This window comes from Anguilla anguilla, chromosome 2 (assembly GCF_013347855.1).
Source record: "Anguilla anguilla isolate fAngAng1 chromosome 2, fAngAng1.pri, whole genome shotgun sequence".
Lineage (NCBI taxonomy): Eukaryota > Metazoa > Chordata > Actinopteri > Anguilliformes > Anguillidae > Anguilla > Anguilla anguilla.
In genome coordinates, this window is record NC_049202.1 from 13,731,283 (window position 1) to 13,753,438 (window position 22,156).

Below are 22,156 nucleotides of genomic sequence, written 5' to 3' on the forward strand. Positions count from 1 at the left end.
GTGCCACATGCTTTTACCTGTCATCTCATAGCATCCAGAGATGACCAGCACTGGTCTTCATAAGGCAGCAGTCAGTGATATCAAACTACTATCCACTACTCACATTCACTGTATGCAAATGCATACATCTGTTTATCTTTGTTATGGTTTAGCTTCCTAGATAACACGCTAGCTAATTGGCCAGCAGCAAAATAACGCAACAGGGCTCTTGGTCGCTGTTGCTCTATCATTGTTGTAAACACTTTCAAAACAGCAGTCACTGCAATGGAGTTCAAAATTGTTGCATATAGGTACAAAACTGTTTGCACACTGACGTAATCATAAGACAACAGTATAAATAATAAATAAATAATAGCTAGTGGAATGGCTTTGCAGTGAATAGCAATGTCACCTCACAGCTGGAAGGTACCGAGTTCGAGTTCTGACTGACGACCTTTCTGTGTGGAGTTTGCATGTTCTCCCCATGTCCGTGTGAGTTTCTGCCAGGCACTTCTGTTTACTCCCACAGTCCAAATGCATACAGTAGAGTAATTTCAGGCTCTAAATTGCCCATAAGTATGAATGGGAGACTGAATGGTGTGTGGGCCCTGTGATGGATTGGCCTGCCTCTGGCCCACTGCGTGCTGGAATAGGCTTCAGCACCCATCCCCCTATGACCATGAGCAGGAATAAATGGTTTAAGAAAATGGATGGATGTTTAATAGCTGTTGCTATGGATTCATTTTGTTGGCTGACATTTCTAGTTCTTATATTATAGTGAAATGATAGGCAAACATTTCATTTTGATTACGCATCTGCATGCCCCTGATAGTACTTGATTAGTGATCTATCTTTAGCCTTGGACCATGAAGTTGTTAAGGGGCAAAAGGGTAGAAGGCCCGCTTGTGCATGCAAGGATTGCTGTTATTTGGGGGTTAGAACCTGGAATTTGGGGACCAGGCACTGATGGACACATTATTGTTATGATTTTTTTTTGATTATTTGAAATGAGGAACTGCAAAATACACACAATTTAGTGAAAACTCAATAAAACTACACAGATGCATGTACTGATACTCACCTCATCCATCTGATATTATCAAATTCATATTAAAAATATAAAAATTCCTATATTAAGACATTCACATATTCACCTTGTTGTTTTTATTTCTATATATGAATTTGAAATAACATTAGTTAGTTGCTACAGGGATACAGTACTGGTGATGATTCTTTCCATCCCAAAAACATGTCTCCCAATGTAAATTAAAGTCTCAACATTTGCAGTTCATTTCAACATTTTATTTCAAAATGTTTCATTGGTCATGAAATAAAATGTAGGAAGATTATTTCAATAATAATATTTAGAGTAAAAATTCACCAAATAACTGCTGGCAGAAGTGGACAGGCTGGAATAAGCATTGTTCACTGACACAGTACTGCTGGAAAGAAATTATTTCAAAGTTAAGCAAGCCAACTTGCATTCCACACAGAAAGAGACTGCGACCATTTAGAAAAAGTCTCCATAACCGGTTGTTATGTTCTGGAATGAATAATACACATGCTTGACGATAAAAAAAAAAAAAAAAAATCATTTAATTTGTGTTCGTGAACTAATGTTTTTACTGCAATTGTCACTTAAAAAAGTAATTATTTGAAAAATTACTTTGTCAGTTGAATTACTGAAAAATATAAACTTTGGAGGTAACCAGTCTTGTGCTTTGATTGGTGTGTCTTGCACATTCAAAATTTTACTTTACTCTAATTTACCATACAATAATAATAATGTTTGTGCTGTTGTATTGATTTACCCATATTGGTGGTTGGTTGAATATAAAAATGTATGCATACTATGTTGCTTAGAATGTTTTCAAGTGTGGATACAGGTCAAAACAAGACTGGATAAGCTATTTTGCACCTAACTGACTTTAACTGAACTCACAACTCTGTTATTGAAACATCACCCACAACAATGTTATCCATATTTCTTTATTAAAGTTTAAGAAACTCCAAGCAGCATATCCATAAATAAAATATGAGTCTCCTTCAGATGTAATATTCCAGACTGACATGATGACATTGAAATATTTTGAGTAGTAGCCTATTTGAACTCAAGGAGACACAGAGTAAGGTGGGGTAGACACACTTAACCCTACAGTTACCTTACTGCCTCCTTCACACCACAGTCCACGCTTGTCAAAGCCCTAGCCTTCAGAAATGCACAGTGTAAATTGAATCACTTTGGCTCACATCAATAACTGCTTGTACAAAATGTAGCGGCTGTAGTGCTTCAGATCAATCTGAATAGTATGAATGGAGAGGCATGGACTATTTTGATCTCGTTTGCAGTACTTCATGTTATTATCAAGTCAGTACTAATCACATTTACCCTTACATTACTGTCGTACCATCATGGAACATTGTTCAGTTTTATTATGTATTCAATGTCGGTCAGTTTCTTCATAGGAAAATAAGATAAACTATGCTGTAAATTTAAGCAGTGAATTTTATGCTATATGTATATACTGTACCATGTTACAGTAAATCGTGTGAAGCCTTTTAAGGAATGTCATAGTCAAATTGATCATATCAAAACCCTGCCTAAGAACCAGTTCTTTGCTGGAAAAGAATGGTTCAAAATTTCAAATTCCCATATTCTATTCTATGTCAAATAGCTGAAATATTTTTTAAAAAGGAAAATAAAATAAAAACCCTTACTGGTCCAATATTCACTAGAATGTATCCATAGGACAACATATGATTGCATTTTAATTGCACTTATGAAACTATTGGTTAAAGATTGTATATACCATACCATGTTTACTTCATATTTTCATCAGATATTGCCTGTGTAGCCTTTAATCCACAGAAAATTGCAAAACGAATTGGATAAATAAAAGCCTGTTTCGCGTACACCCATCAGTGTATGTGATTGAACAAATGACAATCAAGTAAGACATTATTACTGTGTTCAGAAGATATACCATTTACTTATTTTGAATATGACTCTCATTACATTAGTTCAGTCTCTCTTTATTGGGTTTACTTATAGTTATTCAATGACTGATTAAAAAAAAAAAGATCAAATGATAGACTACTTTGCCTTTAGTGCTATATAATACTTGACTGTCCATAACGGGGAAAACCAGTATACAACTTTCACAAATACTTTAGTATGAAAGGAATATTTTACTATAAGCCATTATATACTTTTCAATTTTTAATAAAATATTTGTGGAATTTCTAACATTTCCTTTAAAATGTGATTCAATTCTAGGAATAAAGCAGGTCTCAACCATGAATATTCTCAGGTAGTTAGGGGTTTAATTTAAACTAGTTCTGTTGTATGAATGTTACAATAAACATAGAAAATGCTGCCATTTAGTCTTAATGTTATTTGGCAAAATTTTTACAAACATACCATGTCTGCAAACCTTCCATCTTTTGACTTTTCTGAAATATTGTTTTGTGGATCAGCCGCAAAATGTCAATGAAGCAGGCTGTTTTTTGTTTTTCTTTTCCTGTGGATGATATAGATAAGGAGTGAGTTTGTTTGAATGGTGTTCACTCAGAAATTAGGCTAGGCTGCAGTTAGACTATAATTAGCCTTCCTCCAATAAGCAACCTCATGTACAGTGTCTTAGACACCCCTTTGTAACTTAAAGGCATTCTATGCAGGATTTTTACCTTGAAAATAACATAAAATAGCCATGTTCAGACATATCTATGATGTTCAGACATATCTATGGAAATGTCTTTGCACACATCTGTCAAATCCATGCTCCTCTGCCTGTATTTCTTTTTCTACAATGTGTCTGGGACCGTTCTGGGTATGGTACTGTTTTCTATGTGGGAAGGGGAGGGTGTGGCTACTGAGCCTGTGGGGTGGGATCAGGTACAGCGAAGCGAAACGACAAGCCGACAGGGCTCTTTCTTTCAAAAACCCGAGTCAAACTTGGAATAGCTTTTCCTCACCAGTGACAGCTGAAAGTTGGCATGTTTTCTGTTGGGCCTGTAAGTAACGTAGCCTGTAGCTATCCAGCTTGCTACATTAGGTCATAGTCGGGTACTTGGAGGTGAGTGGGCAGGGTTTAAGACAGAGGAGGAAACTTATTTTATTGTAAACACAGGACCACAGCAAGGCTAAAAATGCTGCATAGTATGCCGTTAATGCCGTTAGTATGCCACAAATTTAGTTGACTAATCTTTTAGTTGTGAAATCTGAACATCACAGCCAGTTTGACACTTAGGTTCGAGGTTAGAACTGATCATGTTTTATACTCATTTTGTAAAATTTTAATTTTTTTGGAGGTTGCTTGTGTTCTACTGGGTTACTGCCTACATCACCATACTCCTTTAACAACGTAGGGACTTTAATTAGATATGTAAATGGCAAAAATGGCAGCCCATGGGAATCAAATCACAAGTGAAACCTGCTGTCATATTCCCAACATTACTTTGCTCTGTGGAAATGTAAATGAGGAAATCTGATCTTCAAAACATAAAATATTTTACAAAAAAAAAAAAAAAAAAAGCAGAAAACATTTTACAAGCAAAACCATGTACTCTGGAAATGTTTTCCTCCGATACTGAAGAATAGATTTATGAATATCATAGAAGTGCATGACCATCGGTGTTCTGCTTTAAGTAGCTATAGAGTACAATTGATCTAATAATAATTGGTAGAGAGACATCTTTCAACTGGGCACTTAGAAAACAATCACAAGGAATTTGCTTTATTTATATAGAACAAAATTTACAAAGCCATTCAAACAGTCATTTTTTGTAATTTTTTATCTTTTTTGTTTTTTTAACTCAACTTCAAAAATTGAGAATATTCAAAATACACTTTTACCTCACTCCATTCTTTCAGTATTTACAAATATATACAAGAAAAATGAATGATTTTCTTTATATTTTTGTTTTGCTTTTTTTGTGAACTGGTAATAAAAATCTCTGCTTTTTATTCCTTTTTTTCCATTTTCTTTTTTTATGTTTATTTTTCTTTTTTTTTTTCACCAAACCAGGCTGGAGGAGCTGTGATTGGATGGGATCAGATGGAAGTACTGTGGGTAGACTCAATGGCTTCTGGGATGGGTCCTCCGGGAACTGACTGGTATGACATTGGCATGGGTGTCTTGACGGGACTCTGACGAAAGAGACCCCCGTTGGGGGATCTGTGCTTGCACTGAATGGAGGGGATGGTGGAGCTGCTGAGGGGGAGGGGGAGGGTGCTGCCAGGGCCCTGTGCTAGCGTCCTGCCCACCCCATGACCCTGCTCCGGGAGGAAGGTGCTCACAGACAGCCCCGTGCCCGGGTAGTCCCGCACAGACTCCAGCTGCTGGCTGGGCTGCATGCTGCCGATGTCCAGCGCAGAGATCTCGATAGACGGGGCGGGGATCTGCTTGTGCGCCATGTCCTCGTCCATAAGACTGTTCATACGCCGGTGTACCTGTTCCAGATTCACCTCCTTGTCCTATAAAGGTGAGAGAGAGAGAGGGGGAGGGAGGGACAGAGAGGCTGAGACCTGCTATTCCAGGAGGTTTTCAGCATCTGAAGCTCCATGCAACAAATGTCATTCCTTTTTTTTCCTTTTTTCGAAGTCAATTCTTTCAAAAGTCGCTTCTGCTTGAATAGCCTGTACTTTGTACAAATTCTTTCTTTTTTTTTAGCAAGGCCAATCCGAATTTGAGTGGTTAACTGCTAACCGGGATTCTGGTGAAATAGGATAATGCATAGAATGTGCACTTGGAAATCAAATTTGGCCCACCTTTACAACAGACTTTATTTTATATTTGGATCAAGAGGGTAAAGCATTCTTGAATAAATGAGACTGGTGCAGGAGCCGAGCAGCATTTAAACCTGTGGGAGCCACAGTGAACCACGTTTCAAGGGAGGGAAGCATGGTGACATTCCTTTTGCGCAGTACGGATGCCTAAGGCTTGGCGTGAGTCAGTGTGTCCATCTAATTTAATACATTTTCTCAGGGAGCAGAGGTCAATCCACCGACTGAAGAGACAAGAAGAGACAAGACTAGAAAAAAAAAATCACTAAATGTGGCCTTCAACTACCTATATGCAATGAATTAACCACATATCAGAACCAAAGGTTCAGGTCAGTATTCAGACCAAGGGGGGTGGGACACCCTTGACCAGCCAAGACAAAATAGAGTCCCAGAGCACCAAGTGATGTGGGATTGGCTGAATCATCCACAGCTATAACCATCCACTGCCTGTGGTCAGAAGTTCAGGGCATGTGTAATAATGACTTCAGTGTATTACCCACACAGTTGCTGTGGTGGCTGAGGTGAGTTTCATTCCGATAATGTAATGTTTTTGAGATCATGAGATGAGATCATTTACTATATAAATGCAATCCATTATCATTATTACTGTGCAAGCACACCTCACCCAATGCTCCTTCTGCCAATACAGTGAAGTGTTCATTTAACACAGATGCACTGAAATGTTTTTTCCCCTCTAGCCATGGTCAGAGGGACAGATGCCACAGATGGACAGGGCTCAAATTGAGAGAAATTAAAGGGGACAAAACCTGAGAATTAGACCAATGTGTCTGTGATCTGGCCAACATAAGGCAGCCTCCAGCCCCTTTAAAAACCGCAGAGTCAGCACCAATCTGGACAAATCTCTGTTGCTGAGGAGCCTGCAAAAAAGGTGCCCTCGACAGTCAGGGTGCAGTTAGGCAAAGCTGCCTGAAGGGGTGCCATTGTTACAGACAAGCATCCCTATTAACACTCCTATATTAAGCATTTAATACAGGAGCATTTGCTCAAACGCACACACACACACACAAAGATGAGATGATAATAGAAAAACTTACACAGGAAATCTAAACAATTCCAGTGCATGAATGAACTGATGGGCAAGCCAGACAATTCAATGCAAATCATAGTCTTTATGTTATGGAGGGGCTTTCAGTTGGCTCAAAGGAGTCTGGGATTGACAGTCCATAGTAGTTCCTCCCATTATGAGCTTTTACTGAGCTCTCATGCCATCATTCATAATCGGACAAAACTATAGGGGAAGAGGAAGGAGGGAAACAATGGTCCTATCTACACTAAAGAAAAAAAATTAATAGGGAACTGCATAGTCATGGTAGTGTTGTCATAAAAGATTACCTCATACTTTTGTTACATGTATGGCAAAGTCCCATGAAACATTACTTGGCTCCTGCACCTATCTTAAAGGATATACAATCAAACATTCCTCACCAACTTCCCCAGATGTGGAGTGTCATATTTATGAAGGTCTTCAATTTCAATTTATGAAGCTCTTCAAAAATCAGAATTCTCCATATCATTTTGCAAAGGTAATGGAACAACAATGAATTACAAGCCATAACAGAGCCACAACAGTTTACAAAGCAAAGCAATATATCTGCACTATGTTCTACACACACAAAACAGCATTTCTGATTGCTACACATAAAAAAAACACCAAAAATAAAGAAACCTACGCTAGGATAACAAAATTCGCCATGGGGCATTTTGCTGCGTCAGCCACTATTGAGTGAATAAAAATTTTGACTGAAAGCACACGTCACACTGCCTTTTGAACAAGGCTTGCATTCTCCAATTCAGATGTGATAAGGGCTGATTTTCAATGGTTACACTCATGCAGGGGAAACAAAGGACTGGCATGGTTCAAACAATGGCCACTGGGCTTTTACGGAACAGGGGGTGAGACACAGCCAAAACTGCAACAGAAGGTGCAGGACAAATAGCTGACACAGACTGGTGGTATGTGGGCATTTTTATGGGTATCTCTACTCCACTATATCATACGGATATCATCTCCAGAAAAACAAGAAAACAAAACAAGCAAAAAAAGTAGCAAATTATGTTTTTCATTTCAAAATGTTATGGTGATGCACTTAAAATGTAGGCACTATATGTGGGCCATTAACTGTGGCTCAGAACAGAGTGGACATGTCTCTACAGCTGAGGACACTATTGCAAAAACACAAGAAAATATTTTAGATATTTGGTTTGGTTGTTTGGAGAGAGCAGCATTGCCACCAGATTCTGATAAATTCTAAAACGTGTCTTCACAAGTTAAATAAATGTGATTAGAATTTTAAAAAAATATCATGAAGGGATTCACTAAGAAAAACCAATGATAGTTTTACAACTAATGAAACAGGTTTTAATATTAAACTGAAATGAGATGACAGTAGGCTAAAATATTCATCCAATCTAAAATTAATTCAAGTAAAAACCGTTTACCTTTTGTGGGTTTAATTTTCTCCAATTAGTATTTAAAATGTATTAATATTTGAACCACAGAATATCTCATAACCTTGCAATTTTCACTGAGCTCTTCTACAGTGCATAGTATGCATAGCAATTGCAGACCCTTTTTTACATAGACCCCAAATTTTAGGGGAGCAAGAATAATATATATCTGAAATAAAGTTGTCGTATTTCATACTTGGTTGCAAATCCTTTGCCTGAAGTCTGTGACCCATAGGCATCGTCAAACACTATGCGTCTTCCCCGGTGATGCTTTGTCAGACTTGCACAGCAAACATCTTCAGTTCCTGCTTGTTTAGGGGGCTTTTTGAGTTCACTCTTCCTTGAGCAAGTTGAAAGGAAGTTCAATTGGATTCAGGTCATGTGATTCACTTTGCCTGTCAAGAACACTCCACTTTTTGGCCCTGAAAAACTCCTTTGTTTCCATAGCAGAATGTTTGGGGTCATTGTCCTGGAGCAAGGTAAAGCACTGTCCAGTGAATTTTGAGGTATTTTGTTGGACTGGAGTAGATAAAATGTTTGTACACTTCAGTACTCATTGTGCTGCCACTGCCAGCAGTCACATAATCAATAAATTCAAGTAAGCCAGTTCCAGAGGCAGCCATACATGCCCAAGTCATAACAGTACCTCCACCATCTTTCACTGATGAGAAAGTATACTTTGGATCATGAGCAGTTCCTTTTTTTCTCCACACTTTTCTCTTTCTATCACTTTGATACAGGCTAATATCATGTGTTCGTGAGAATGTCCATAAGTTCTAGAATGCCTATATCCTGGAGAGTGTTCTTTATCTGTTCAGCAGTTGAAAAAGCGTTCTTCATCACAGTATTCTTCGGTCATCTACTACAGTGGTCTTCCGTAGTCTACAAGGTTGTTTGCTATTGCTCAGCTCACCAGTGCTTTCTTGCTTCTTAACAATGTATCAAACAGTTGATTTTGAAACATACACTGTTTTGGCTATGCAACTGATTGAATTGTTCAGATTTTTCAGCCTCATGGTCACCTGCTTTACTAGCGTGGCACTTATTTGGTCCTCTTGTTGAGAGAAAACAGCAACAGCAATTCCAAATGCAAATCCCACACCTAGAATCAGTTCTACAACTGTTGTTAGCTTTATTGTGCTGGCACTAATGATGCAAAGATACACAGCTGGCCAAGAAACAGCTGCACAGCCAACTGTCCAAGTATTTTCGCTCCCCAAAAATGCGAGGCCTATTTATAAAAAAGGGCTGCAATTCCTACATGGATCACTGGATATGGATGTAAATACCGTCAAATTAAAGCTGACCGTCTGCACTTTAACCTCTAATTCATTGTATTATTTCAAGTCAAATGTTCGGGAGCGCAGAGCCAATACAACAAAAATTGTGTGACTGTCCATGCAGTTATGAACTCTACTGTATATAAAATGGAAGTATATGATGGTAAGCGCAGTAGGCCAGGGGTCTGAGCAATTTGGAGGCACTGGTGTTGCGTTTTTACTAAATGGCCTGCACTTGCAAGTCAAAGGTAAAGCTTTTGCACAAGTTGTGAATGGGTCCACCACCTGACCAACGCTTTACTGCTCACATACTTGAGAAAATGTGTAATTTCAGCTGCAAAAAGCTATATAATTCAAGGAATTCTGTCACGCATCTACAGTTAGTTCCAAATTTAATTACAAAATGTCGCTTGCTTTTGGGATTTGCTAAGAGAACTACAGCAGCAAGGAATGGTCGTTAAAGTTTATGGACATTATCTTTGGAGATAACCAGAAACATAGATGATATCAATCTGGAACATTTTTTTTTTCACAATAATAATTTAAAAAAAAACTCAGGCTCATTAAATGATCCCAGACAGGATTACAGTTTTAGTGTACCAGCATAAAAAGGAAACTAATTGCATTGCACTGGCAGCACTCCAAATCAAAGAAAAGGCGCCAATTAAACTGTATGAATGTTTTATGACGGTGGTGCTAACTTATAAGCAAACACAACACAACAAACAAAGGCTTTCTTTCATGCTTCATGCAAATATAATGCCAATCAAAATAGCAAAAATGTTACTGACATTATGGGACTGTTGAAGTGGAATCCCAGAGTTACATTATGCAGCATAAAGGGAATCCCTGTTCCTGATTAATCCTTACAGTTAAATGAACTGTTTCTAAAGACAGACGGGAGTCTTGGAGACATTGCTATGGTCTCTGCACAGCAAGTTCATGGATTCTCTCCCCCTGTTCCATTGCTATCCCTCAATTTTGGGGTTACCCCTTTTTGTCATGCAATAACATATTGGCAAATGAATATTAAGAAATGTGCAAGAAATTAAATAAAATCAATAACCTAGAAACAATAAGTGACAGGAGTGGTGGCAGGGTGGGGGCGGGGGAGTATGGTGTGCCTGTGCTGGGATGGTTGGACACGCCCCCCCCCCCCCCATTGGCAGCACACATCAGATCTTAGGAGGTCTATTCTGACCTGTGTCAATAGCTTCTGCTTCATCCCAGTTTCTCTCTCTCTCTGTCCAAATGTCCTTCCTCCCTTCCGATGAAGCAGTTGTAATATCATTATATGTCAATGGACCAGATACCCTTGCCAGTCTGTAATCCTTAGTAACCTGCACGAGATCATAAAGAATAATGAATAGAGAAAAATATTTGTACAGCGTGTCCACATTGACATATAATTGCAATAAGATGTCACACAGTGAATTACTAGGGATTATGGACTGGTCTGACATATTTGTGGTTCTTATTGCTGTGGTGGTTTGAACAGTCAGCCCCATGCAAGTATCTTTGTTTGCCCACACTTTAGTTTATGGATCCAAGTCAAGCCTCCCCTGTCCAACTGCCACATGCACAGGGACAACATCTCTCACAGGTGGGGTGGAGTTAAAACATGTCAACATCGAAGGGGCTTGAGCAGATATTCCAAATACAGTTTTTTTGGCACTGAAAAGCTGAAGTGTACTCTAACTTTTGTTATGACTCTTAAAAGTATAAAAATAGAAAAATAAAATGATGATCCCTGTTGATCCACACAAATTTGCTAAGAGGTCAGTTTGTCATGTTTTGTCTCCTTTCAGATAATGAAGATAATAATATATAGATCTTTCAAAAAAAAAAAGGTAAAGAAAAGAAGAGAGAGAGAGAGAAAAAAACCTTTTTCACTCTGGGAACTGGGTTTTGGATTGCGAAAAAGGTGCAGAATTTTAAGGAGTCTTGGACACCTTCAAGGGAAACTTTTAGGAATCCACAATCATTCTTGCTTGTTTTTCACAGTGAATATTAAATCAATAACAGAGGATGTGTCTTCAGCATTCATCCTGTCATAACTATCTAAACATGATTTAATAAATGTGCCCCTGGCATAAGCAGGGATTGAGTTAAATATCAAATGTATCAATCAAGTGTGAAGAATAATTAGTACATACTTGGTGTTTCAAGTAATAGTTTTACATTTAAATGAATATGAGATGGATCAAGGATGTCGAAATCTACTGATAAAAGAGCAGTTCTGCAGTCCTGTAAAAGCTTGAGAACTGAGTCTCCAATTCCTTTTGGCATTGCATATGTGATAACTCATTAGCGAGACTAAAAAGTTGCAACAACAGTATTTTCCTTTCATCAGACCTGTGTTCTCCAAACTGCACAAACCAGGCTTAGGTACTCCTAGGTGTATTAATCTGGGGTTTGTCCATGGGAACATACTTCAAAGGAAGAAAATACTGTTGTGGAGAAACTTGTTAAATGTGCCATTGAGTTACCTCAGACACATTCAGCACTATTTACTACAGACCAATTATACGGGGCAATGAAATTTAATAATGGGGGAGAGAGAAAAAAAAAGTAATTCCCAATTTTCCCGAAAGTTCCAAGATTCCACGTGGTTCTATGAATATTCCCGGGAATATCACAACCTTATTTTAACAATGAAGGCTTATTAAGAAAATAAAAAGAGGTCGTACATAACAGAATGATTTCATTTTCGGAGACCAATTTTGATTTCACCAGGGCACACCTATAACTGCGTGTACTGGAGCTCGACTAAGTCGGGGCTTGCGTCTGCGGCTGGATCCTTAAAGTAGAGTGTGGCAGTGTCCTCCCCCTGCTCAGTCCTTCTGGCTCGGTGCTCGGTCACCTCTTTGGGCTGCTCTTGCCGGCAGCGGTTGCCCTTCCACCACATCTCCAGGCCGGCCACCAGGCAGGCCAGCAGCAGCCCGGCGGCCAGAATGCAGAAGACGCCGGCGAAGCTGTGCAGCTTCAGCGCCCGCCCGTCCGGCTGCGCGCTGGCGTGGCTGTTCAGGTCGCAGCGGCCCGTGCGCGGCCACCACTTCTGCTTCAGGATGTCCAGGTCGCCTTTCTCCTGCAGCTCCAGGATCCTGGAGAGGGGGGGGGGGGAAACCAGGAAAATTCACCCTGAGAATTCTCCCGTCTGCGCACCCTGGAACCTGGCCACCGTCCCTGTCTTTTAGGCGATACATCCTTGCACAGTACATTTGGTCTGCGCGGTTAATTAAAAGAGAAGAAAATGTTTCTGGACCCATAGAACATTCAGCCCAATTGTAAAAAAAAATATGATCAAAATAATAGGATTTCATTTCCAGTAGACTTCGTGAACTATAGTTTAAGATACACACATCTTTAACTAGATTGCTTTCCTTTATATACATAATTGAGTGTCTTTATTTAATTATGGATATCAAAAGATAGCATAGATTAACACAGAAGTTCTCATTTCCCTGATTTTGGCATTGGTATGGGAAAATGAATTCAATGGCAATTCATTCATGGTGACCACTTTATATGCACTCTTTGCAGTTTTATTTGAACTTTGACTAATTAATCTACTGGAGCAGAAGTTACTTTATAACTTGATTTTGCAATGCTTCCCTAATCCTAGGAACATTACTGCAGTGATGCAGTTTTTGAATCAGAACTTGGACTGGATACCCCTATCTAATACAGGGTGTGACATTTGCATAAGCAATCTGAAAGAGGAAATGTGACTTTTTACAGTTAAAGGACACATTTTTTCTTTCAATCCGCAAATATTGCCTATAAAACCTTCCAGGAAGTTCTCTGAATGTGAAGTATTATATCTTTCACAATGCTAAATCACCAAATGGACTTGATTAGTGCTAACTTTTGTAGTCTTCCACAGCCTGAAATTAAACTGAAACAAACAGCAATGTGAATGACTGACCTCTTAATTCAATTAAGGACCCGTCGCAAAAAGGACCATTATGAAAAGCTGGTATAGACTGAAGGCAAATAATATAATTATTGCAATTTTGGACATGAGGAGCGACACAGTATGTATTTGTAAAGCACATGATTTACGGTGAAGGAGGAGAGTGATACCGATGGGACTGCATGTCACTAGGAAGATGAATACTTCTCCATTGATGACATTGTGGTTTGTGATGGTAAAGTCCATTAGTGGTTGGAAGGTGTGTTAAAACCCCTTTGTGGCCCATTCCGGTGTTCCAAGTGCACCTAGTTGTACTGGCCAGTAATTCTACTCATTATAGAGACACAACCATGAATGCGGGTGTGCCACAGGAACTCAAAGCGTAAGGTTCCCCCCAGCTGACTGAATATACCAATTTCTCATGCAATGGTGTTGCAGATGCAGATAATGGAATACACATACAGGATATGACAGTACACGTGTCAACTTCATTCACTCAAGTTATTCAGTTTCTAACCCTTTCTAAACTGGGTTCAAGCACTCTAATGCATCAAAAAAAGGTATGCTGAAGATTTCAAACAGTTGTGATATGTTTAATCATACCTAAAAATCTGTATAAAAGAAGAATTGTTGATATTTGAATTGGCCATGAGAGTGTGATGTGTCCATGCATCATTTTACATTAACATCATAATGCTCTTACTGCCTGGGGGGCACCGTCAAGCCCCCCAGGTCTTCTTTGAGACCTGTATGCATCCTTCCTGGACACTATATTAGCATTAGAATACAAAAACAAAAAAAACAAAAAAAACACATTAACTGTAACTAAATTAACTGTAATTGCTAAGATGCTAAGGTATATACCTCACAAGCCTTATAAGAAATATAGTCTCAAAGCTGTGTTTCTAGTTTGAAATAATACATTGTATTGTTATCTGAGTTAATGAGTCTCCCCCTATGTGCTTCAAAAATACTGTTCTGCACAGCTATAGCAGTTAATAAGGTTTATATTAAACATATAGTGTCAATGGCAGTGTGCTTAGCTGGACTTTAAATCACAGGGTTAAACATCTTAACCACAGAACTGAATTATAACTAGAACAGCTATATAAATCTGTGGTCTATAGGTTTTAAACCTGAGGTTCAAACTCCAGCCAACCACACTGCAATTGACTCACAGTGGCTAATTGCTGAAAGATACCTAATATTGGCATTTTTATTATGAGCGATAGATTAATCATTAAATCTTGATTATGGAGCTGAAAGTTTACTGCAGACAGCAACTACAGCCTTAAACAAAAACAGCAGAAATGCTCAGATTGAATACCACAGGATATCTGTACATTCATCATCTTACTACTACTACTACTACTACTACTACTACAACTACTGCTACTACTAATGCTACTACTACTACTACTACTAATATGACTATGTCATTATGTCTGTCTGAAAAAAAATTATTCCTAAAGGTAAAGTAGAAGGCTTGCCATACACACTGGACTTGTAACAGAAAAAGGTACATTTATGAAGTACATTGGTTTCTGGAAGAAGACTATCTCATCTGTATTTATTCAGCTGAGGATAAGTTATTAAAGTTTCCACCGCGTCACTGGCCTTACAAAATCATGCCTGAAATCTTTAACATATTTTCACTTTAATTTTACTGAAATGTTCACCAGGGCATTACAAGGATAGCAAACATGAGGTGTGACCTGAAAGTGATAATTATATTGTGTGTGAAAATGCAGTACAAACACAAAGTTACCACCTTCCTTTGCTTTTTCTCTTAAATGCAATGCCAGAAGAACACTCTTAATTGGTCATCTCTGATTGGGTTGAGGTTTAATTTAATCTGCCAACATCTGTTATCTTCACAATGGGTTCAGTTTAAGATAATGTACAAAACAAGAAAAAAAAAAAGAAAAAAAAACTGAAGGCGTTGAAGAAAACTTCCAAAAGGATTTATATAATGAAATCAATACACTTTTCTCCATCAATTACAATAACTTGCTGGATTTACATAATAATAATAATAATAATAATAATAATAATAATAATAATTCTGAGTTCAATATTCTGTTCTACATTGTGAATACAAAAGACAATGCACAAATGCTTCAAACTTTCGGGATGCTATTTAAATTCTAAATGATGTGGGCAACAGGCCTTTGTAAAGAATACTGCATTTTGATGAATCTACTCTATGTTGAACTGAGTGAACTTATCACAGTGAAGTTTTTGTATAATGTTGTTCAATGCTTTTGTATTGTAATGTACCACAGTGACGACTTGTGAATGCTGAATGCTGCATAACGACTATAAATGGTAACACTGCTCAATATAAAGGTGGAACTGAATGTATAAACCAGTAGTCGCACTTCGAGGAAAAAAAAAATCTCAGTTCTGTGAATACTTGCTTTTGAAAGGCATCAAATTATACTGTAAAAGGTTTCACTTCTGTGCAAGGCAATCATGGCATGTTTATCTGTTCTGCAGTCTGTTATCTATTGTTTAAGAACAAAGAGCTGCAAGGTTCTTTTTGATTCCTTGCCTGTGAATAACAGTCAATTTGAAACTGGCTGGGCTTCAGAAACAGGAACATCTCTAGACACCAGAAGCATAGTGATTGGAGGAGCTAAATAAATACATAAAAACTTTATTATTTCTCTGTTTAAAAAAAGGGTATTACTGGGCTTTCTTTGTAGTAGAAGGCATGTATATGGCTGAAATAGCCGACAGACAAATCTTGGATAAAAAGTTTGAGGATAATATTTGACCCCTCAAGGTTATTCCAGTAGACTACAATACATATGCAAAAAGAGATGCATCTTGTCAGTGTGTGGAATAATCACAATCTTTAAGGCCTGTCACTGTTTCTTTCAATAGTGCCATTTCTATGGATCTGTGTGAAGGAATATATTTCACTATAAAGACTGTAGGTCATGTATTTTCTTTTTTCTCTGAATACTTCAATTTTATTTAAGAATGTCTGCATGAGCTTTAGCCTCCTTTTTCCATGAACTGGCTGTTGGATTAAGTGTGCATGGGGTCCTTTAGGCAACCGATTGATTGGACAGTTTCCAGATGTGTAATTGTGGGCTTATTTAAGATGAGATGTGCTGATTAATGGTGGGGGGGGGGGGGGGGGGGGGGTGATCTTTGTGCAAATAGGTTTTGGCAGTATGGTTGCAAAGCATTTGCCAACTTTTTCCATAAAATTTCCAAATAATTTATATGTAAATGTCCTACAATTATGCAAAGTCTCAGTGTCCATATTTCTGGCTTGTTTGCAAATAAACTGTTTTGTATATTTTTGAGCTCTGGTCATTTTAAAAACCTTGGTTGTCCAAAGAATAGGCTGGCTTTGTGACAAACTGGCAATGGAATTTGTGCCATTTCAGCACTACTCTGTGGGAGCAAGCCCATTTTGACAAGCATCAATCTTCTTCCAAGGATAGTTATATATTAAAAAAAAGACTAAGCCCCCTGTCAGGACAACCGTGGATAATATGCCGACCCACGGATCCAACAATGGACACATGAAGAAGGTTTTTGGATAATGAGCAATCCTAATTCATGTCATTACACATCCAAAGCGTCAGCTTGTCGATATGTTCAATGATATGAAGCAAAAATGCAATGAATCACCCCATTAAGAAACCCGGTGTAATGCCACCTGGTGTTGAGTACATCTGGAGCTGGATTATTATGAGCTCTTTCGGAAACATTAACATGCTAACCCCAATCATCAGTGGCTAGTCAGCGCTGGAATTCACAAGTAAAATATTTGAATAGTAAGAACCTCAGAGCAAGGGGACCAATTTCAAAAGTACAGCATGGCTTGTACTGATATGCTGATGGTATGTCCCTGATATGACAGTGACATATTTACTTAGTCTAGCGACATCTGAAAAGCTGCTGTAAAAAAATAAAAATATTTAAAAAAAATATTTTTTTAAAACTTATTTGAAGAGGGATTCTGAAGTTTCAGTGGCTTGGAATGTAATATTTTTTCATATAAAGGAGGCATATACAAAGACCTGACTGTCATTATATGCTGACAGCAATATATAAAAAAAGATGTCTGGATAGAATAGGAGGTATTTGGATGGCAGGTATACCATCTGGCAAGTTACACCTTTGCAGGATGTGCCCCTATTATGTATATAGCACTGAGCCTTTTCAAGCTTTCCCACAAAAAATTCGAAGTCAAGTCAAGTCACCTGAATGAATGTAGGAAGGCAGAGGCATTATTACTTTGGGGTATAACTATAGTTCCTGTGAATCATATTACTGAAAACTTACTTGTAACTTGGAATCATTTTCATATTGATAATTTGTCATAGAGAAAGATTTGTTTAAAGATATTTTTTACAGATGTATAGAGAATATACAGTACTTTGTGAGAGTAACTTGACTAGTTTTTACATGGGAAATGTTTTTTTGTTTTTTTTTTGTTGAGATCATTTTTCCAGTATTATACAAATACATATTATTGTATAACTGAATATAGTCACTGGCCTGGAGCATATTGCATCAGTAAAGGACTCAGGTAAAGCCAAGCTTCAGGTGTGCATGGCATGGTATTGATTCAAGATGAAAAAAAAGAAATACTAATCCCAAAGTAGGGAGGCAAAGGAAAGTAAACAGAAATTCTGCAAAAAATCTGAGCACTGCCAGTTTGAGGAGGCAGCGGAACTGCAGACAACAGCCTGGCCATGCAGGAGATCAAAAATAACTCGGTGAAGAGCAACAGAAAGAGGCACAGTCAAGACGAGCAGACCGAGGAGGGAAAATAAGAGTAGCAGGAAGGCAGACAGGTGTAGGAGAAAAGATTACAGATTCGCCGAGAGTCCTGCGGGCGAGAGAACTCACTTCTGCGAGAAGAGGTCCCGGTACGGGCTCCCATGCTGCATTGCGATCCCGTAGCCCTTGCTGCTCACGCTGTTGCCCGTCACGGTGATGGAGCAGTCGTCGTCCGTCAGCGCCGCATACTCCACCACGGCCATGTCCCACAGGAAGGCGTAGGGCCCCTTCTTCGCCTGCAGGGGGACACATCAGTCCTTTTACATTCAGCCATTTACCAGATGGCTTTTTACTGCTCATATGTAGCAGTAAAAAGTATCACATTATAGGATGAAAACAAGTATACCCTGGAAAAAAGTACAAGTATACATCTTGGAAAAAAATGTTAAAACATATTGTTACACACAAACACCACACTGAAAAGGAACCAGTGCTGTCATATCTGTTGTGAAGATGCGCAAATCTATGAGAGAGGCAAATTTGTGGTGAGGGATTCATAGAACAGTTTTAAGAGGCGGACTTTCAATCTGTTAAAAGGTTGTTTGAGTTAATATTCATTTACGTTTAAAAAAAGGAGAGCAAATGTAAGCTATACAATATGTGCTAGATATGGCTTTCTGCAAAGCGACACAATTGCTATAACATAGTTTGATGTCTTCACAAATGGCTGCTTCTAAAACAGTCCCTCTGCCTCTATTCATTAAGAAACCCACACACTGTATTATGGATTCTCTAGGTGCCTTCTGTAGTGCCAAACCATGTTGATGGTGCAATGTGTTCTCTATATGTAAACAATGAGAAGAGTGACAAATAATCTTGCAACGCTCCTGTATTTTGCTGAATTTATTAATTTACTTTGGGAATACTTACTGTTAGAGTGTGAATTAACAGCTTTTTTTTTTGCTCACTTCTTGCTGTTGCATACAGTAAGACAAGGAAATAACAAGGTATTTTCAGGAAGTTTGTATCAGCTATGTGTAGTAAGTCACATAAAGGACGCAAATCTTTGGATACAGTGCCACACATATTTAAGCTGTATGTGGTAACTGTTGATAAAACCCAACTGTTCTAAAAGTGCATTCACTCAAGTAACAACTTTTTGCACCAAAATGGCCTTAAGTTTGAAATACACAGTATTAAGTATATCGACACCCCTTGGTCTGGGGCTGTTTTCATGGTTTGGGCTAGGCCCCTTAGTTCTAGTGAAGGCGAATCTTAATGCAATGACATTCTACATGATTCTGTGTTTCCAAATGTGTGCCGACAGTTTGGGTTTGGGAAATGCCCCTGAGGGATGGGGGGTGGGGGTGGGGGAATGGAGAACTTGACTCGCCTGCACAGAGCCCTGACCTCAACCCCATTCTACACCTTTGGAGTCAATTGGAAACCCAACTGTGAGCCTGGTTTAATCTCCCAATCAGTGCCCAACCTCACTAATGCTCTTCTGGCAGAATGGAAGAAAATCCCTGCAGCAATGTTCCAACATCTAGTATGAAGCCTTCCCAGTAGAGTGGAGGTTGTTATAGCAACAAAGGGTGGACCAACTTCATATTAATGCTCATCATTTTCGATGAGATGTTGGATGTCAGGTATCCACATACTTTTGGCCTTGTAGTGTTTATGGGTAGATTATGCTTTTAATTATAATGTGTTCTTGTGATATTGTCAAAATGCTGTGCTCCAGTAATTAAATGACAAGCTGTTCTTGATGGTGGTGTGACAACTGTAATTACAACCAGTAATTTGTAGTAAATTTAAAAATAGGACTTCTATTCTAATTTCAGCAGAGAAGGTCATTTGACAATTTGTCTAAAGTTCAATGTTAGAAGCCAAAATTGTTCACAAGAGAGTAGAAAAGGGTGATGAACTGGGTGGCAAACATTATACTAAGACATCCACTGTTATGAGCAGTGAATTAATCTTGTGGTCTTTATACTAATTCCTAATGTATTGATGATGTATTAATTTGCTTGATCCCTTCATCAAAGACTGCTTATGAGATTAACTGGTATAATTCCACAATATGGCATTTACACAATTAAATCAATCCACTGATATAGATAAACATTCAGAAAAAGCTCATTGATAAATGCAACTGTTCAGAATTTGGCATGACTAATATTTTTTAATATACAATGTGATTACAGAAGCAAGCAAGTGGACTAATGCTCAGTTAATTTCAGCATGTAATCATGCCTGAAAAAAACTGTTGAATAGAGAGGTTTTACAGATTTACCAATTAATTGATTTTAAGAATTAGGATTAATTACCATTAGGCATCACCATCATTTCATTCTTAAAGGGCATGTTATACATCATTTATTTTCAGTTAAATTAGAATTTAAATTTTCTGAGTACATGCTTGCAATTTATTTGTCCATGATACTTAATTTGATGTTAATGCTGCATCGTGTTGTATTTGTACCAATTCAACAGTTTTTCAGTTTAAAAATTATGCTTTCTTTATTCTTTGTTTTTTGCCCAAATGTGTAGTTTGGGGAAGAGTAGTATACGTGCAGCCCTGCGATAGATTGATGACCTGTCCATGGTGTATTTCTGCCTCTTGCAGAATGCATGCTGGGATAGGCTCCGGCACCCCCCACGACCATGAGCAGGGATAAGCAGGTATAGATAATAAAGGGACTGATAGTATACATGCATTGTGCAATGTTGTTCTTGGACAAGTTGGACTTTGCGGATGTCCTACCTTACGGATGCCCTCCGAAGGACTGGATACAGAGTAGTCATGACCGTTGTTCTTGCTGATGGTTCTCCAGAGCTCAGCGAATGTGCTGTCCTGCTCCAGGGGGTTGGTGCCCTTGGCCTTAAAGTAGTCATACACAGCAGAATCCCTCACCGTTCCATAGGCCAGGTCCATCTGTTTGGACAAGTCTTGGAAGGTCCTGGTGAACCAACCAGAAGGGAAAAAAAAGAAAAAAAGAAATTTATTCCGGAGGAAGAGCTATTGACGCGTTGTGGCATCGAAACAGGCTGGCATGTGGTCCACCTGCTACAGAAGGACAATTAACCAGCCTATTTACCCACATGCTGGTCTGCACCATGGGGGAAGGACAGCTTCAGAGAAATTAGGTCTGAGCTTTTGAGGAGCATCGGAGAAGCAGCAACCAACGACCCATTATATGCTGTGCATAATTTAATAGGCGATAAAGCAAACACATAGACACAAAGACATAAATATCCACATTAAACTAATTGCCACACTAAGGCAATTATTTCTGTTATAAGACTGCAGGTAGAATGTGATAGCACACATTGTTACGTGAGAGTAACACTTTCTAACACTTGATTCTCAAGCAATCCGGGATACGTTTAAATTGTCACAGAGCAGTGTTTAACAGAAAAAAAGTTGTGAAATGGGTGCTTGGCGAGACATTCCTGTTCATGGAAATATGATGCAATTATGTTCAGAGCTTCAGGAACAAATATTAAACAACATATATTACAGAAAATTTGCGAGAAGAATGGAGAACCAAAGGCAAAGTAAAGCATGAAATCAAATTATAGGTTCACATACCATTAGTTTTGTTGCTAAAAGAAGGCAGAAGCAGAACTTCACTCAAATTAAAGCTGCAATTTGTAGACTGATAAACATCACAGTGCGTCTGTGGCATTGTCTTTTCTATCTGAACAAACCCATGTAGGGGGAGGAACGCTACGTCTTGACAGTCATGTGCCATTGAATCTTCCTTTTATATCGCCTATCTATTAAACAATGGGCAAAGTAATTTGAGAAAAGAACATTAACAACTTTCAATTAACTCAAAAAAATGGAGACAGCATTGATTATGCAAGGAAGATAAAATGAAGAGATCTATGAGGTGGAGCAACATAAAATGCCATAAAACACCGTGAAAGATTTCTGATTAAGTTACGAGAGTTAATTAATCTATTCATTAC

General features: G+C 38.4%; 1 protein-coding gene across 4 annotated transcripts in view; it reads right to left on the reverse strand.

Annotated features, from left to right (window-relative positions):
• Positions 1-1,952: 1,952 nt before the first annotated feature.
• The window catches only part of grid1b (glutamate receptor, ionotropic, delta 1b), a 296,008-nt gene continuing 275,804 nt past the window's right edge, over positions 1,953-22,156 (reverse strand). For 2 of the 4 annotated variants that reach the window (XM_035407427.1, XM_035407429.1), the window contains 5 exons: positions 20,946-21,141; positions 18,308-18,474; positions 12,377-12,617; positions 10,715-10,853; positions 1,953-5,455 (listed from right to left, as the gene is read on the reverse strand). In XM_035407427.1, the coding sequence (XP_035263318.1) occupies positions 5,058-5,455; positions 10,715-10,853; positions 12,377-12,617; positions 18,308-18,474; positions 20,946-21,141 (1,141 nt within the window). In that variant the 3' untranslated portion in view covers positions 1,953-5,057. Of the gene's footprint in view, positions 5,456-10,714; positions 10,854-12,256; positions 12,618-18,307; positions 18,475-20,945; positions 21,142-22,156 lie in introns of all 4 variants that reach the window. The other 2 variants (XM_035407428.1, XM_035407430.1) reach the window with 2 other exon arrangements.